Source organism: Pyrgilauda ruficollis, unplaced genomic scaffold (genome assembly GCF_017590135.1).
Source record: "Pyrgilauda ruficollis isolate IOZ18807 unplaced genomic scaffold, ASM1759013v1 scaffold38, whole genome shotgun sequence".
NCBI classification, from domain to species: domain Eukaryota; kingdom Metazoa; phylum Chordata; class Aves; order Passeriformes; family Passeridae; genus Pyrgilauda; species Pyrgilauda ruficollis.
Window position 1 is genome coordinate 4,495,182 of NW_024525267.1, and position 19,267 is coordinate 4,514,448.

The 19,267-nt window shown below is 43.8% G+C and overlaps 1 protein-coding gene across 3 annotated transcripts in view; it reads left to right on the forward strand.

Annotated features, from left to right (window-relative positions):
- RCOR1 (REST corepressor 1) overlaps positions 1-19,267 on the forward strand; it is an 83,432-nt gene that overhangs the window by 41,566 nt on the left and 22,599 nt on the right. For all 3 annotated transcript variants that reach the window (XM_041476276.1, XM_041476274.1, XM_041476275.1), the window contains 2 exons: positions 222-305; positions 18,016-18,068. In XM_041476276.1, the coding sequence (XP_041332210.1) occupies positions 222-305; positions 18,016-18,068 (137 nt within the window). The remainder of the gene's footprint in view (positions 1-221; positions 306-18,015; positions 18,069-19,267) is intronic.

Sequence of the window (19,267 nt, forward strand, 5' to 3'; positions counted from 1 at the left end):
CTGCATGAGAGTGTGCAGTATCTGTCATGTTATATAGAGGGTGATGCATTGAAGAAACAAGGAAAAGCCTCAGGTCTGAATAGGAAGATGGGGTTTTAACTCTGTGGATGGGTTTTATATCTTGATTAAAAGTTGCAGATGTGTGATAAGTCGCTTTTGTATCCATGTTGCATCCGAAATTACTTTGTCTGTAACTTGGTTTGTATCTGTTTTCTCTTAAGCCAAACTTGCAAGGCGAAGTCAGGAGAGAGAGAATCTCGGCATGCTGGTCTGGTCACCTAACCAGAATCTGTCTGAAGCAAAATGTAAGTCTCTTCCACTACTTTTATTCCCTTCTTTCCTTATATGTATCATTTCAAGAATGCAAAGTTGCCATTTTTGGTAGATGGGTTATGTCTGTGACCTTTCCATTATGAATTAAAATTAATTTGAAAAAAGAAAAGCCTACAAAGCAATCCCCAGATGATCTTTGTTCTCCACTGGGCAGCTGCTCAGTGTCAAATCCACGGGGGCAGGGAAAGCAAGAGAAAAGTGACAAACATTCCGTGGTATGAATTCTTTAAACTGCTCATCTGCAGACCTACACAATCAGCTCTGTTTTGCTGTTGGTGCTATAGAAGACGACAGAAATAACAGGGGAGAGCAAAATGAAAAGGGGGGTGGGTTGGGAGTCCGGGAAATATTTGGGGTGGGGGTCCGGGAAATATTTGGTAATTAGTAGTACCTTTTCCTCTACAAAGACAAATCCACATCTGGAGCCCATGGAGATTTAAATTCCAGAACAATTGCAGTGCCTTGCAAGTCCACGTGAGGGCAATTAACAGCGCTCTGTGTGTGTCTGGGAACAAGTCTCAGTGCTGCTGCCAGATGGCAGAACTAGTGTTTGAAAGGCTTGTCTAGCTACAGTTCTCCTCGTGAATAAGTAGGACTCCTTGATTAAAGGGCTGCTGTTTGAATGTAGTAACTAAACCTAAGCGCTTCTGGGGGGAGGGAACTGAAGAGAGCTTATTTTGACTTTCTGCTTATACCTTGGTGGTTTTGTTTTTTTATCCTTTCTGACTTCGGGGGCCAAGAATGAGAATCATGCATTCCTGTTCCTCTGCAGGTTTTGTGGTGGCACTATTAAGTCAATACCTGATTTTCCTGTAAACCCAGGGCCTGGGATGCATGATAAGGCACATGTGAGGATGTAGTGGCATTTGCAAATTAAGGCAGCAGAGACTGTGCACCAACTGGCTCTGTCATGAGGGGCCTATGCTCTGCCCTGGGGCATTTGTTCTACTGAGCAAGTTGCCCCTTAAGTTACAGAACGATGATGGTACTGATCTGCAGATAAAAAGGGCTTTGCAAGGATCATGTTTGCCTTCTCTCCTTGTCTGCTCCCTGTTGGCTATTTGATGCTGAAATAAATAAGACTGGTGAGAAGAGGAATGTATTTGACAGTTACTTACAACTAGAAACCTCTTCAAGGGTAAAACAGCAAGGAATAGTTGCCACCACCAAGAGGAGTGACTGTTCATGGGTTGTCTGTGACACAGGATTCCTGTAGCTGCCTCTCAAGTCTGAATGTCTTTTGAATCTCAGCTCAGATTTGGAATCTTTAACTCCTGCCTGATAGGAAACTGGTTTCTTGAAGAGGGAAGACAGAATGGAGGAGGAAAAGGAAGAATTGAGTAAAATAATCCTTAACTGAGTATTCTGTGGTAATTGGCACAGAAATATACTCAAAGAGCATAGAGAGGATATAATATCTGCTAAGAAGATGTCATGAACATAACAGGTAATTAAAAAGTAGTTTTGACACTGATAAATAAAAACTAGGTGGCAATTGTCTGTTATTACAGTAAAAGTGTTGAGGAAAACCATGTGAATATAAGAGGAGGGCTAGAATGAATTTCTCAAAATATTGAATATTTTAGTAAGAGTATAAGACTTGCTAGTGAGTTCACCTTGCAGGAGAGGTACAGCAAAAAAATAGTAAAATTCATTTGGAGTTTGGGGAAGTGAAGTATGAGGTTAGTGCACTGTACATGGCACCAAAAATACCTCCCAGGTGCCTATTTGATACAGAGGGATGGAGTTAAGAAATTGGATATCTAGTAGTAGTAAAAGTCCAAAGGAGCATTGTGAGAGGTGGCTGAGGGGACCTTGGGGTGGCAGATGGGAAGAGGGCAGCTGTGCAGGGAATGAGAGAACAGGGTGGGGGCTGGTTGGTCATAGCTTTGTTTTGTGTCAATCTGAGCTGGTCCTTTTGAAAGGAATCAGGTATTCCTGTCTCTGTCTGGTATTTCTTAAAAACGAGCTGTGAAAAACAAATGCTGCTGCAGGTAGGAGCTTTTCTTTTTTTGAAACTAAAAGTTGATTGATTGGTAGAAATAAGTTTATTGCTCTAATGTATTCAAGAGAGCTGTTAAGCACTGATTGCATGAGAGGCTGATTCAATCCCCCTTCCTTGCAAGGGATGGGAACTTCTTCCAAAATACCAGTACTCTGCAATGGCTGTAGAGCACTTACTAAATGTATCACAAGCAGAGTTCTCTAATCTGCTTTACCGTTTATGATGAAAGAACATCAGGAGACAGGAGGTCTCTCCAGTGTCTCTCAAGTTCACTGACAAGTCTTGGCATTGTTGATAGTGAATCCGAATTAAATGACATCCAGGGGGATGTGTGAGAGGACTGATGATGATCAGCATTTCCATGAGTGATGTGGGAATTGATAGGGAATTGTGGGTGAGCCTGTGGACTGACAGGATGGTAAATAAAATTAATGCTACTGACAGTCTTGTAGAGTGCTTTGGGTCTTTTCCTTACTTGGATTGCTGCCAATGCAATGGGCTCTTAATGACCCAACTGCAGGGTTATGAATCTCAGTACTGAAATCTCTGACTTTCTACATCAAGCCTGGGGTTTGGGAGGAAGTAGCTTAGAGAGCAATCTTGGGGAAGCAGTGGGCAGGTAATTTAGCAAAGCTTCCCAGTGTCCTGCTTGACCCAGAAGATTATGTGGGTGTAATGAGTGAGGTAGTCACTGGAAAAGTTTGCTGCCTTTCCACCCAGCAACATTCAGGGGAATGAACCTTGGCTTTAGTGTTTAAAAACTGAGAAAAGGGTGGAGACAGGAGCTGCTGGAACAGTTTGGAAACAGAAGCTGAAGCAAACTCCATCTGCTTAGCTTACTGAAGAGAGACTCAAAGGGGGCTATTGTCAGTTATTCTCTCAAAGAGAAATTTTGACATAATAAGAGACACACATAATACAAATAGATGGCTGCAAAATAAGCCCACACAGACTGAGATGAAATGTCCGAGTGTGTGGAGGTTTTTTGTGGAGATTGGCTTTTGGAAGCTATCCAGGGAAGTGATGGATTCTTGTATTTCTTGATGCCTTTTTAAACCATGGATTTTTGTGATGTATTATCGTTGATGTGGGAGATCATTCATTGCCAATGTGAAATTGCAAGTGGAGGGAGTTCTCCTGTGGGCTCCAGGAGGCTGGTGTAGCTCTTTGGGCTGTGCATTGGTGAGTCCCAGCTGGCACATCTGTTTCAATGCTGCTCCTCAGGCTGAAGTGTGGGTGAACAGATCCTTCCAATCAGCACACATTGGTACCTGTGATTACTGTTGTCTGTATTTCAAAGCCTTGAATTCATCCTGTGCCTGAGAATCACAGGGCTCTTCTCTGTTCCTGTGGCTGGGACTTAGCAAGAAGATGGAAGCAGCTGTAGCTCTCGTGAGCGGGAGAGTTCTGTGCAATCAGTGGAAATTGGGCAACCCACCCTTGTTAAAGGGGATTCTGTGCTAAAAAACACTGAGCAGATCTGTGACAATGCTCAGAGCAGTGCACCTGATGGAGGAGCTGGCAGAGGACTGGCTAAACTGTTGGAGGTTGCAGGAGAGTCTCCTGCAAGCTGCTGAAATGAATCCCGGAAAGACCAGTGTGTTAGCCAGCTGAGACCTGGTGGATATCTGCATACCTGATGCTCCAGGCTCACACAATTAGTTAAAAGTTTGTTTCAGTCCCATGCACCCTGTGTGCTGAAGAACTGTTTTAATCACACTGGAGAAGCCTTTTACCTGGATGTCATGAAGTGCTGGATGTGTTAGAGAAGATGAAAGCAAAAGTACGTGTTGGCATATTGCTCATTTTTTTTATCCTCTGCCTTGCTGACCATTATTCCTGGGTTCAATCCACTTACTGCCTTGCCCGTATTAGTACCAAAGTTGAATGCTACCAGCGTGGTCCGTATCTACTGCCAGACTTCTGCCTTTGAGGGGTCACTTGCATAGCAGTGCCACCACAGTAGTCACAAAGATAGCCCAAAACTAGAAGTTTGTCCTTTCTCTTTTGAAGACGAAAGAAAGAAATGTCACTATGAGGTAACTGAACATTTGGACTTAAAATAACTGCTCCCCTTCTTGCTCTGCTCCAAATACCCTGTGCTGTGGCTGGGTCACACCTCTCACAAAGAACTTGCTCTCGAAGAGAGCTCCTGAGAGGCTCTGTGGACTTGGAGCCATGGAGGGCAGCTGTTCTGGCTGTGCTGGGACTCTGTCACAGAGGGTGGGGAAAGACACAGGAGGAAGAATGATGCCTTGAACAAGGTGACATTGAGGAGCAGGAACAGCTAGGTGGAAGACAGGCATCTGCTCTCTTAGAGTGGCACATGGTGAAGGAGGAGGGGAAATCGTGAAAAAATGCATTGTAACGATGCTGTGGAAACCCTGCACAGGATTGAGCTGGGCCAGCATGAAGCTATTAATAAAACAGCAGTGTCTCTCTCTGTGCCAAGCATGCCAGTGAGTGGAACCAAAAAAATGACTTTGGGTTGGTTTAGAAATGAGCAAGTGTTGGCATGCAGCAGCTGCCCAGGAGTGAGGCGTGGACACCAGGCGAGAGGGTAGGATGTGATTATTGCTTTTATGCATCTGCAGTTCAGAAGTGCACTACAAGAAGAAAAGATGTATTGTTTTGCTAGTGATAAGCTCTGCTTTGAAACTAATTTTTTGTCTCTCTTCTCGACAGAATATGTGTGCTGCTAGATGGGAGTTTTGTTTTCTCACTGATAACTTGGTGGATATCTCCAGTGTATTTACAGTTCATGGGGTGTTACTGAGCAGGCAAAAATTGTTCCTAATACCTGTGGGACACTGGATCATGGATGGCAGCTGGATCTTCTGGTCTTGCAGTGCTACTTCCATTTGACCTGATGGCTGATTGGTACTGCCAACTTGAGCATTCACCAGTCCCTTCCAATGTCATCCTGTGGCATCTCCTCTTTTGAGGCTGCAGCTGGCTCCCTGATTTACATTATGCCTGCCTTGGTGCACATGGCGGGAATTCAGACATCCTCCTTCCTTCTGTGGAGGGGAAATAGAAGGACCCACGGGACATGGGGACAGAGAAATGCCAGAATTAGGTGAAACAGCTGAATGCTCCAACATCCTCCTAATGTGCCTGGCCACACCCTGTGGCTGGGGGGAAAGGGAGCAGTCCCTAAACGTGTTGGAAAGCCTGATGCTGGGAAGGCAGTAATGTGCCAGCTGAGGCTCTGATGGAGGAAGAAGTGCTGGTTGCTATGGTTACTGAAGATATTAACCCTGTGGTGCTTGGCTGGGCAAGGTTTAGTTAACTGTGCCACAGGCTGGGTGACTGTTCGGGAGCGTGTGGTGCTCTGCCCTAAGAAGTTGAGTTGGCATTCAGGATTTGAAAAGCCCACGTCCCAACTACATTTTTAAGTATGCTCTGGTCCTTAGTGTGTCTGCAGCCTTCTTAGGGTGCAAGTGAGTTTTGGTAGCTCTCCTCTGTTGTGATGGTGAATGCCAGAATTTCAGAGGACAGGTTGCTGGTTTAAGTGGACAGAGTCTGTCTCTAGCTTTAGTTCAAGGGTTAATCTTTGCATAAAATGAACTCTGGATTACTCTAGTTTTTCTTGTAAAGAGAATGTTGAGCAGGCTTGGGAATCTATTTTGTCTATTCTCTAATTTAAAATTACTACCAGAATAAAGAACACGAAAATGTCTTCCAAGGTTTACTGCTTGTGTCTGATCATGATTTTGTGTGGTTGGTCTCTGTTCTCAGTGTGTATCTGAGCCATAGCTGTTTGAAGAAGAGCTTATGTTTGGACATAGTCTTTTCCCCTTGGCTTACTTATTTTGTCCTGTGAATTCTGTGAACATGTGACTCCGTCACTATCGTCATTAGCTCTCATTTTCCATGGGGTGTAGAGTGCAATAAATAAATATGAGCAGAAAACCACAAATGGGAGAGTGTAGACTGGGGAAAGTGCTGATCTTAAAATCTCCCTTTTAGAAAATAAAGCCCCTATTTACAGGATGCATTTAAAATGGAAGGGACTATTGCTTCAGGGATATTTCAGAGCCACGTCCTCCCCAGCATACAGGCACCCTTCCTCAGGCAGCAGCAGTGAGGCAGAGGATATAGTCTTGTACATACCAAAAAAGATGTTTTTTAAGTCCCTCCTCTCCATCATGACCTAATCAGTGTCCTTGAAGCAGTTGAAATTGTTTTATTTTGAATCTGCTCTCCCCTGCGTCTTCTATGGTGACCTGGTTTGTGACTCCACAAAAGGTTGTGTTGATGCTCAGGAAAAATGCAGCCACCTTGGCCAGAGATGGGAGAGTAGGAGCCGCTTGGGCTTTGCTACCAGAGAGAAAAAACTGTTGTTGAACTCATAGCTGAGCTTATACTTGAGGTTTTTTTGTGGTTGGCTGAGTGCTGTGGGAGGTTGTGGGGGAAGACGTATATGTATTATGCTTCTCCTGTTTGGGATTTTTCTGCTTGTTTGTCTCCAAGGACACAAACAAAAGTAACTTGTTGAGGTGATGTTTTCCTTTTTTCTTTTTTGGTAGTAGTAAAAGTATGAGTACTGAAAAAAGAGCTGCTAGGTCTCTAAGGGGTGGACTTCAGGAGTTGTGATTGTCTTCTGAAGGTACATTCTGACCTTTTGTTGCTCAAGTAAAGATGGCAAAAAAATCCAAACTCAAGTTTGTGCTGTTTGTGTATGCTCCTTACCTAGAAATATCAGTTTGTTGTCTGTCCCAGTGACAGCAAAAAGGATTAATGTAAAAGCAGAATTGGGTTTATGTTTATCCCTAATCCAAATTTCATATTATGCGGCGAACCTGGCAGCTGTGAAGCTTGGATGTAAATACAGTAGCTGAAGAATGCATTTCCATTAATGCAGAAATGAAAGAATTAGTGTTTAATTTAAGGTTCTGCTTGAATTTTCTGTAGAAATAATATAAATTAATAATGTGAAATAGAAATAGAATAGCAATAATATAAATGTCATGGCCACTTTTCCCAGCAGCTGCAGTAACTGCACTTCAGAAAATGCTCAAAAGACAGAGGTGAAGGAATGCAATTTTTAGTTTTAACTAAGGCAACTTTTGGTGCTTATAGTAGTGTATTATGAATAACAACAAGAAGATAACCAGCATTCAGAGGCTATGGATGTATCCCTGCAATGGCTGAGTTGCCTCAAACTTAGCTGCAGTTTCCCCTTTGTTTGTCATCTGCTGTGCTAGTTGCTGTTGCAGCTCTCTCTGTGTGGAAATCTCAGAGCAGTTCTTTCATCATTATTGCTGCAGGTTGATACATCTGCATCCTGAATGCATATTTAAATTAAGATGAATTTTTAACCCTTTCACAGTAGTGGAGCCAGGAAAGCAATTTAGTTTGAAAGAACTAGGGTACATACAAAGGTACACTGAATTGTGTTGTTGTGGTTTGTTTTGTTGTTTGGTTTGTTTTTGTTTTTTTTCCCCTAAGCCCACAAACCAAAAAAAAAGCCTGAAGAAGACAATGTTTTGGAAACTATCCAGGAAAAGGATGTCTTATCTAAGGTAGCTGTGTTTTCCTGGAGGAATTGTTGCTGCTGTGCTGGGAGGGGGGAGGCAGTCACCAGTTTCTTCATGTGCCTTGTTCTCTCCTGCCACCTGTTAGTTCTTCTTTTCCCTGCAGCGTGATCCAGGCCTTCTCCGAACGTGTCAAGCTGACCCACTTTGAAATGCCGGCTGCCGCTACTCTGGGATCCAGCCGGTGCTGGCTCGGAGGAAGCTTTTTTCCGAAGAGAACTTTAGAGACAGGATGACGTGGATGTAATGGAGTGATGATGGCTGTGTTAAGAGTTACCTGGCACTGAGCCTTGATCTGAAATTCGTTTGGGAGCAGCCTTAGCCAGCCTGATTGGCGCTGTGTGAGTTGTAGGACCAGTGTGACGAGAACGAGGAGGCTGCAGCTGCTTCACTGCTTGGCCCAGCCCTGGGACGGGCTGAGTGTGCTCCAGCCCTGCTGGGAATGGCAGGCTTGGGGCATTTCAGAGGACTAGCTTGTTTTTTCTGGTCCCTTATGGTAGCTGTGAGCAAAAATTAGGAAGGGTCAGGGAAGTGAGGGTAACTTTCTATGTTGGTTTTTTTAAAAAAATTTTTTCCTTAGAGCAAAGTTAGCAGCAAGTATATGTTTATAGGTATGTGATGGAAGCTGTGCACGGGCAGGGAGGAGCTCTGGTGGGAGATGTCTTCATGGAGGAATGCTTGAGGAGGTCATAGCCCTAACAGCTTGCTATGATGAGTTCATGTGTTGCCAAGTGTGACCTTTACAGACCTGCTAGTGCAGGAGGCAAAGCAGCTTGGCTTCCTCCAGAACATGTGCCAGAGCTTCCCTCATCGTTATGTGTTTGCTGTGGCATCATTTGCTCTAATTAGAAACCACTCCTACTACTTAATTTTCCTGTACTCTTACTTTTGCCCTCTACCTTAAGTTTCTTCCCTGTTCATGTGCTTCTTGTGCAGGTTCAAATTGTGGTAGGGTTGTAGTGAATTTTCTAGCACTGCAAGCATTAGTGGTAATATGTATACATAATAACTTCTCAGTAAGGACTGGGTGTCTGACTCCTGACTAAAACCATGGTAACCCACCACTGATATTCCAGGGTCTGTTTGGTAACATTGATTTATCATAGGCTTTTCCACAGAGTGTCTTAGGGTCAGCCTTAAGGGCTGAGAGCCTGCATGTACTCCAAGTTTCAGCATGTGCTGTATGAATCTGTTACTTGATTTTTTTCTAAATCGATTTAATTTGGCAGTATTTTAATACCTTAATATCTGACTACATAACACTACTCCTTTGGTTTAGAGGCTACTCTAAGGATGATGTAATTCAAGGTCTGGCTGTGGAACCCTGCTGGCTTTCTGCATGGACTTCTTATAGAGGTCAGATGCAGCTTTGCACCACTTCTGCTTCTAAGCCTATAGGAAGCAGATAAGTGCAAGAATGGATGCACTGAATGTCAGTGTCTCCCAAAGGCTGACCTGTCTGTCATGGGGTGATCCACATCTGCTGAGGGCAGCAACTGTGTGACTCAGACTTGTCTCCTTCCTCTTGCTCACTGCTGGCTTGCCTGATGCTTCCTTTCTGCCCAAGTGGCATCCCTCAAGGAGATAGCCATGGGACAAATTGATAATTTCTTTTGCTTTTGTGTCCAATATAAAGGGAGTCAGCATGGCTTCTCCTTTCTTGTCACAGGCCTTATTATCAGTAACAATAATAATGAGCTGTAATTTAACCTGATGGCTATTCTGCTCCTGCATACCCCTTGTGCATGTTCCTTCATGCTGCACAAAGACCCTGTGTTGTGGGGAAGTGGAGTTACACATGCTGTTTAGGAAGCCTGGCACTGATGCAGGGCTTTCATTAGTCTGCATTCCTACAACAGCAGAGAATATAATAGCTCTGGTTTTTAGGAGCTTTCAACATCTCTTTGAGGTCAGAAAATGGACCTTGTTGGAAGGTTTTACCCTCTTTAGAGTGTTTTCAGTCTGGATATTTCTTGGTGGCTTCTGAAGCTGGTTGGCAGCAGGTTACTCAATGAAGCTTTATAGTATTCCTGCTGACTGTTTTGCAGACCAAGAATTTCAATGTATAAAGCATGACGTGGATGAAGAGCTGAGAATGTTCCTAGGCAGGGTACTGAAGCCTTGTATGGGATTGCTAGTAACCTGACTCTGGGGTCTCTCATAGTGATTCTGTCATTAGTGTGTGTCAAATTGGTGTGGTGTTTGTTAGGTTTTTTGTTTGTTTATTTTTCAAATTAGCAAATACGGCTTTTGGAAAGCATTCACTGGATCAGTCATTCTCAAGGAGTGAGCATGATAATTTCTACACAAAAATCTATGCAAAAGAAATTCTTCTAACCCAAGTTAGAATCCCCTGCACTGAACAATATGATTATTACTTTTTTTAATAATCTACCTCTTGCCACAACTGTATTGATAATGCTCAAGTTGCTACTTGAGTTGCTTGGGTGTGTTGCCTGTAGTTGAAGTGTATAATCCTAGGCTGTGACCTCCCAGTAGAGTGAACTCAAGCCAAAGTTTGACAGCAGAATAAATCTGGCTTTAGGTCTTCTTGGACTGAATTGAGAGCACGGTACTGAATAATGCAAAGAGCTATTCTGCCATAGACTCACTTTGTTATTTAGGTGTTTTCTGTATGCATTTATCCTGTCTGTGACTTGTCTTTCTGTCTTGGAAGGTTGCACATGGGAATGAAAGTTTTCTCCCTGCCAGAAGCTAATGTGTGCTGGGTTTCTGTTCTCAGATGGCTTTAAACCCAATATCAATTGCTCTGATAATTACATTTAATACAGTCCAGTGTCTGTGTCTGACTTAGGATCAGGCTTGCAGTGCTGAATGATAGCCATGCTCTGATATGGTCATATGGTCACAGTTTAGGTCCCATGGTTATCTCATTTCGCTCTTCCTGTTCTGTGCTAAGTCCCAAAGACAATTCTTTCCTTTGTTACTACTCTGTCAGATCTCTGTAATCTTTTTCTGTAGCACATCTGGCAACATCTGGACTTGTGGTAGATACTTACCCAGGGCTCTGTAGATATTTAAACCTATGCCATCCCTCCAGTAAAGTGGTGTTCAGTTTGCTATGGCAAACGATGCTATGAGTAACTAATTTGCTATGGCAGAGCAAATTTCTGATTGTAGGTTGAATGTGATGGATGTATAAGAGGCAGTCTTTCTTCCCAGAGGATCCTCTGTGCATGTCCTTACCATGGGCATCCACATGGCCTTTCTGAAGGAGTACAGCAGCAGCAGACAGCATCACCCATCTGGCTTTCCTTCTGGCAGTCCTCATTAACACACTGCCCTGTGTACATGCAGTCTGTTGAGACTTTCCATGGTGTGATGGTGTCAGCAGAGGGTGCAACTTCAGGAAGGAACATCCATTGGTAAAGGCTTTAAAAGTTACATGTGTACTACCAAAAGACCTTTCCTGGTAAACAGTTTAATATAGTTTTGGCAAGCCACAAAAATTATGCAAATTAGCCAGTATACAGTGTCTGTAGTACAGCTTTCTGGCTGGTGTAGCAAAATCTAAAGGCAGATGAGTGGTGTCTTTATCCATCGCTGAGGTTTCAACTTCGAACCCGTCCTGCGGTGCAGGCCATGCAAAGAGCAGTATTAAAAATAATAAAAAAGGAGGTAGGAAATACAGTGTTTCTTTTTAGTTTATTAGTGTGCACTGCTTGGGAACTGATTGCCTTTGTGTGACAAAGGAAACTCTCGGTAGGTATTAGGGTTTTTAAAGAGATACATCTCCCAGCAGTGGGGGCACTCCATTTTATTCCTTGATCTATTCTCTCTCAGGCTGCAGTTTCTGTGCTCCAGGTGTGGTTCTGTGATCAGCTTTTTTCCTTACCAGTGCAAGTTTTACATAGACCTGTTCCTACCTGCCTGCTCATCCCTGCCACTGTGCTGTGCTGGGGCAAGGAATGAGTCTCACTTTCGGCTTGAGCCAATTTCATTCTTTTCTAAAAACTAGGAGGGCTCATCTCTTCTCAGACTTGTGCAACCTCCCAGTAAAAGGAATTTTTGTATGGTACACAACCATATAAAACTTACATGAGTAGCTTTCAGCTTTGGTGGTGGTGGGTGCCCTGAGTGTCTCCAGAGCTGTTACAGGGGCAGCCTGTGTGGGTAGGGCTGGTGACAGGACAGTCTAGGACTGCCCCTCCTAGGAGGTCAGAGCATCTCCATACTGCCAGCCACCACTCAGTGCTTGTATGCCTTTGACTGCATGCTTGGGTGAGGAAGCTGATGGGCTGGGAAAGAGCTTTTGGGTGGCACAGTTTGCCAGTCTGGTTCCCTGGGATTCCAGGCAGGTGCTTGTGCTCACAAGTGGAAAGAGGTGGATGGAGGATAGGGGTGCTTAGTCTGGGCCTGCTGCCATGGTAGACTTCTAATGCACTGGCACCCTATGGTCCTTGGTACATGGACAAGAGGTGATATACAAGTAAATTCTGAACAACAGGGGATAAGTGGGTGGGAGGTTGATAGATACTGTGAAGTCCCATGACTCAAGTTACCGTGCCCTGCTGTAGCATATTTTCTCTTGATCCTATTCAAGTAATCTTCTCCAGGTAAGGGGTAAGTTATCCTTTGCTTTGCAATTGCATCCAGACTTTATCCTCACCTGCTGCAGATGCAGTGGAGTTGAAGCCCAAATCCTCTTGTGCCTTCAGTTGCGTGAAGTGGTTTTTAAGTAGCCTTTGTGTCTATGTAACTAGCACTCTCTGTTCCTAGAAACGGTGTTAAAGGAGGCTGTGTGCCTGCCCAGGTGGGTCAGCACAGGACACAAAACACCTCCATGCTCTGTCTCCCTCTCTTCTCCTGCCTGTTACATCACATCTTACCAAGAAGAGGAAATAGCTTTTCCAAGGCATAAGAACCTTCTGAATAGAAACATAGAATAATTAAGGTTAGAACGACCTCTAAGATCAGGTGGGCTTTAGTTTCATTGAAGTGATTTTTCTCAGGATCTTTGCCTGCTTCCCCTGCGTCCAGGTGCAGCTGACTTTAGGGAGACAATTGAGCAGGCTGGTGTGCTTTTGGCAGCTTTCTCTCCCGAGCTGGGACCACGAGGTGGCAGGAGTGCTCCACCGGTGCCACCAGGGCAGCGGGACGGCAATGCAGCTGCTCGTTTTTATTATAGGCGAGGCGAAAACTGTGCTCGGTTGTTTGTGTACCGTCATAATTGTGTTTTGGAATTCGGAAAAGTTTCACGTGTCTACATGTCCTTATTTTCTTTATATAGTGTAGATTTATTTTGGGTCTTGACTCTCTCTTGTTTTTTTCTCTTCTTTCATTTTTTTTCCTATTCTCAGAGGAGATGGAGGGGAGGGAAAGATGTATAGCAACATCCAGAATTCCTTGCAGGTTCCAGCATTGATCAAAGCCTGTGAAGCACATTACTGAGGCTGCAAAGGATGCTGCTTTTGTCCTCATTTCACCCTGTTCTGCCAGGGTATTGCATCACGTAATATGCAAAGTGTTCAGAGCTCCTGCAGTACCCTAGTAATAGGGGTGAACTGAGGTTGCAGCAACAGCTCTACCTCTGCATTCCTGTTGCTTTCTATAGGCTTCAGCACACTCACTCATGCTGCAAACCTGCCTTAGGGTCATTGACTCTGCTGAGCACCATGTGATTCTTGTGGGGTCATTGACAAGCAGTTTGGGTGGGAGGGAGAAATTCTCCAGAAGGACCCACTCAGAGAGATTGAAATGTGATCAAACGGTGATGAGGGGAGTCGTTCTTTTCAGGCATTTCTCTTTTCACAGTTCTCCTGCCCTTCTGAAATAAATGCTCATGTTTTACGTCTCAATTCACTGTTCAAGGATGTGGGACTGAAAATCAGCAATGCAGTTGTTTGCTCGTTTTCCTCCTTCCCTGTGTCAGCCAAGAGGTTCCTCTTTCTTTTGCCTCTTGGTGAGGAATTTTTGCAGGAGGGTGAGTTAGCAAAAGGCAAGTCTTTATGAGAAAGCTGGCTGGGAACAAGAACACAAAATTCAGGGGGTTAAGGGTACCATTTTGGTCAAACTCCCCTCTCTAGAGGGCAGGGGGGTGGAAACATCTTTCTGTGCTTCCTTTGCCACTCCCTTCCATTTCCCTTACCTCTTTGGCTGTCTTAGGACTACACCCAGGGTCCTTCAGTCATCTTTTATTCAGGAGATGTCTTTTAGCATCTGAGCACTCTGTGCCCCTCTTTGCTGGTGACAGTGTGTATGTGAGGCTCTATTCCCCTTGCATCCCTGACTTTTGTGCTACTCCTGCTTTCCTGAGCATGACTGATTGTAGGAAGGGGCTCTTTGGGCCAGTGCTCACTCCATTTTGGGTGTGGGGTGGACAGAGTGATCCTGCTCACCCCAACACAGCTAAAATGCACATGAGAGAAGAAATGTAGCCAAATAGGTGAAGAAATACATTTTATGGTTCTCTTCTCTGTCCCTCCCCCCATCTGGTTTCTAGTAGCAACAAGAACCTTCACAGGAGCAATGCATCTTCTGTCACACAACTGTCTCTATTCAAGTTTCATTGTATTTTTGGCCTAGTCTGTGTTGAAATATCTTTCTGGTGTAGGGAAATGAGTTGGATGGGAGGTGAGGATACTCTTACCTACCCTGTTCAGGAAAAAGTTATGCTGGTAGGAAGAGTGCTTGGTGGTGTATTTTTTGCTGGGGGAAATGAGCTGGGATTTCTCTGCTGCTCTTGCTTGTTCTCTTCTGGAAAGCAGCTCCGAGCTGTGCTGGCAGTCTGTCTCTTCTGGTGTAAGCAGGGCTCTGCCTCAGGCTCCTCTGGCTCTGGGCTGTGATGTCTAAACAGATTGCTGGGTTACACACCGAGCGTGACTGAACGCCACTGAAATGCGGCGAGGAGAATTTCACATGCCTGCTGCCGAGTGCTCGCTAGAGGTGCGGAGGGAAGGCAGAGGTGGAAGAGGACACTTCTTTATCTGGTGTGGCATGTAAAGCATTGAGCTTGTGACAATTCCAGGCTCTACTGGTATGGGAGACTAAAGGGATCCGTGACTCAGCTGGTGCCATGCTCTTCCTTGCTAACTTCATATGGAGGGGGAAGGTAAAGAAAGAGCAATCGAAAGGATTGCTCAAGGGACTGTCATTCCTCTCGGGTGCAAGCATCAAAGCAAGTGAGCTCAGTTAGCCAAGAAATGACAAGCAGGAGGGGCTAGTCTGGCAGTAAGCAGGCAGGAAACAAGCCAAGAGGAGAGCACGGTGGAGTACTCCTTGTCTGTCCTTCACCCACAAATGCTCTTTTAGTGTGTAGGAGTACTACTGCTATGTGCTCCTGGTCAGTTTACTGCCTTATTGCCTTTTTCTTTTCTCTTCCTCCACTGTAACAATGAGATATAATACTGAGGTGTTACAGAACCTACCGTGACAGTAAAAGCATCTTTTCCTGAAAGCTTACTTTCATGTTGTCTAGTCACTCATAATCTACTGTTTGGCTCTGTGGTGTATTGCCTTGTTTGAAGAGAAATCCTATTGATATGTGGAGACCTTGCTAATATTATTGCTTAGTTAGGAGAGAAAATGCTGTAATGATTTTTTGGGGAGCAAATACGTTTTCATTACTTAACAACGTCAGGCATAAGAAAGATAATATGCTGGAAAGGACAACGACCTCATTTCTTCTCTGTATATATTAAAGGATAAGATGAGGAGCTGTAGATCTTTCCATGGTGAAAGCAGGGTAGTTAATGCAGTAGTACTTAGCATTCAGGAGCTTAATTCAGCCTTGGACTTGAGAGAATTCGGCTCCTTTCCCTCCTCCTTCCTTCACGTCCTCCTTAGACAAAATATATAACACTGCATGGGCAATACCTGTTTTTTAAGGAAGCAGAGAGCATTTAGCTGAACTACAGGGAAATGCTGCATGTAGAGTTTCCTGGCAGCTGTTGTCCTTGATGTGGTTTTGTAACTCTGGAAGCACCTGAAGTTGCTGTTCTGCCCCTGTTCTACTGAGGTTCCCTGCCCCATTGGGCATGTGGAGGGAAGGGATGGTGTGTATGAGGCAGTTCCCTTCTCTGTCCCTGTTTACCCTATATGTCTTTTCTGGATCATGTTCTCGGCTTGTGATGTGGTTTTGCAAGTTGGTTTTTTTTTTCTTCCTGTGGTGAAGCTGATTTTCAGGGCTCATGCTAGGCATTGGTAACCCTCAGGATGTTATATTAGGCAATGCAGCAAATTCAGCCTAGGAAGTTGGTCATTGTCCCAAGCACCTCCACTGCCTTTATGTTTCTCTTGTGCAAGAAAAGGTTGTTTGCAAGAAGGGATGGTTTTCATCCCAGTTCAACATGGTTCTTAGAAATAATTTGTCGACTTAGAGAGACAGATGTGTTTGTGTTGTAGCAGTGCAAATGAATGGTTGTGGCTAGACCTTTTTCCACCAGGCTAATAAAACTTTTACTGGATGGATCTAGAACATGGAGCAATGAACAGGTTTGTCAGCTTGTTGGGAGTTGCCATGGTGTGCAGGTGGGAGCATGGAAGGACAAGAACCTCATGGAATGTCCTTGCTAATGTGGAGCTGTGCCTGTGTTTACAGCATGCTCTTCTCCTGCCGCAGCATATGGCTGTAATATTCTCATGTACTTTTGCAGAGCACTTAACAAGTCCCTCTTTTCCAACACCATTTTGTGAAAATTAACACAGAGTTTTTGTACTTTTCAGATGAAGGTCTTGATTTTTACCACATGTCATATTGGCTAAAGATGGGATGCCTACTTTAAGTACCTAGATCTCAATTCTTATTAATGACAAGTTGAAAATAAGAGGCTGGTGCTCTCCTGCTGTGTGTTTCTGATTTATCCTTTCTGTTTTCCCAGTACCTTTTGAGCTTATAGCTTAGTTTAAGAAGCTGAAGGAATAATTGAGGACTGTCCCAGCTTGACGGAAGAGCTTTTAAAGGATACTATGCTATTCCATAAGAGTGTTCATAAAGGTAGAAAATAGGCAAGAAGCACCTTTGAGAGCTGAAGTTAATCATGGGGTCCAGACTGTGGGAAATGTGGTTTCCTTAGCTGCAGAGTGCACAGAACCATTTCCTTGCTGTGCATGCTCTCTGTGAGTCTGGTGTCCAGCACTGTAACTTGCTTTCATTCCTCCCTGGGTATCTGTAGAAAAAGAAGGGGGAATGATTTTTGAGTTCATTGCTATGTGACTCATTGTGAAGTCTAATTTTTGTACAAGGATGAAAACTTTGGCTGTGTGTATCAGTTTTATGTGAGGGTACTACTAGCAAGTTGTTGGGGATTGTACAGGCAACCAGTGCTTCTGGCATCTTCCACTCCTCTAGATGAAGCAGGAGTCTCACCTTTTAGATTAATTTTTTTGTTTTCAAGGGTGTTACTTTCATTACAGTGTGGATAATAATGATCAGACACAAGGGCACAGACTTCACAACACCACCACGACTACTAACTTTGATCCGTTCCTCTCAAGTGGGTGCTATTGGACATAATGTGGGCTCAGTCACACTGAGTGAGAGACATTTGGGTTTAGTCCCATCTATACAAAGTATAACTTCTCAGTGCACATTCACATTGTAAAGGTTAGAAGCTCATGGGTCATGATGATACAAGAGTGTGGGGGTTTGGTCCAAGATAAAAATTGCTGAGACCTAAGAGTTGAAAAATTTACCAAGGTATCTGCAGTGGTTGTGCAACACTAGGATTCTTGCAGTATTGGAAGGTATGGATTGTGTCTGGGGATGTTTTTCCTTAAGAAAACAACAACTCTGGGGCTATGAAAAAAATCACCACCAGCCAGCCAATAAAGAAAACCCACCACAAAATGAACACACACCCCAAAAAGCAGCTGACAGAGTCATGCCTACAGTTTTGATGAACAAGTTCTGAAATACTGTAGGCTGTGTTTCAGAAGTACTGGAACGGCATTGGATATCATGGACCATTTAGGCTTAAGGAAAACATGTAGTTTGTCTGGTGGCTTGTTTTTATTACATTTCCTTCTGTTCCTGGATTGTTGGAAACCGTAGCTGTTCATGAGAGTTCTCTGTGGAGGGCTGAAGTCAGAGCTGCAGATCTGGGTTTAGACTGGGAAAGGGAAGGGGAGATGAGATCATGATACGAAATGCACTTACACCTTCTCTTTGTTTTTCAGTGGACGAATATATTGCCATTGCTAAAGAGAAGCATGGATACAATATGGAGCAGGTAACAACCCATTGAATACTTTATTTTAAAACCTTTTTCATCAAGTATTCAAGCATGAGTTTAAGTGACTGCCTAGAACGACTTCTTTCTTTCTGTACCTTTTATGTTTTCTACTCTACGACTTGTCCCAAAACCAACTGTTCTTAATAGTAGCCTGTATCCTGTGTATACAGAATTTACTCCTAGTTTTACATCAAGAGTCAAAAGAAGAAAAACAAAACCATCATAATTTCTAATGGAGTCTGGCCATGAGTATTATGCTTCCTCTGGTGACTGCTTCTTGAGCACTTTGAGAACCCCTAAACAATGTTAAAAAGATTGGCTTATCTTTGGATGGCTGCCTGATTGCACTGCAGTTTCCAGCTGACTGCTCCATCTCTGCTTCATGGATGTTTTGCCAGTTATTAATGAGCTATTGAACCATCATGTGCTTTTCTGAGGCAAACTGATACCCACAGTTATTTACCTTAAAAGTGTGCTGCAAATCATTTTGCATTTCACAGATGAGCACCTTGGCTGTCAGTGCAGTAAACAGGGGAGGACTTTGCCAGTGGCCACTGACCCATATCCAGTACCTGTAACCTAGGGGTTGAAATCCTGGTCTGAGAAACAGACCTCTCCTTTTTATTCCCTGTGGTCTAGGATTGTGTACTAATCTTTCCTGTGTTAACTGACAATGATTTCAAAACTTGCTGGGGAGATGAGTAGATCTGTGCCTGGGAAACTTTTCTGAATTCTGTGGAGTTTCCTCATGCACTCGTAGTTGCTCGGAAAGGGAAGGCAGGGAATGTCATGACTGAGTGTATTGGCAAATCGCATACTGTCTCTACAAGTACAAAACCATGAAAGTTTATGAAATTGTTCAGACAGAGGCTGTGAGCATAGAAACAGATGGTTGGGATGGGAAAGGGCTTCTATGGAAATGATTCTGTGTCATCCTTGAGTCGGACTTCCAGTGGTTGATACTCATGCTCAAAAAGACTTCTTGCTGAACAAGAACACTGAAGTTGAGATAGCCAGCAAAATTTCTGGCAAAACTAGGAATGGTCAGGCTTGATAATTGTAGTTTCTAAGAGCAGAAAACAGCAATAAAATGAACGTGAAGGCATCAAAAGGCTGTGAACTTAAAATGAAAATAAAGATGGTAACTCTCTTCAGCTGATATTGGTATACCCTAGTATTTATTATTGTGGATAACA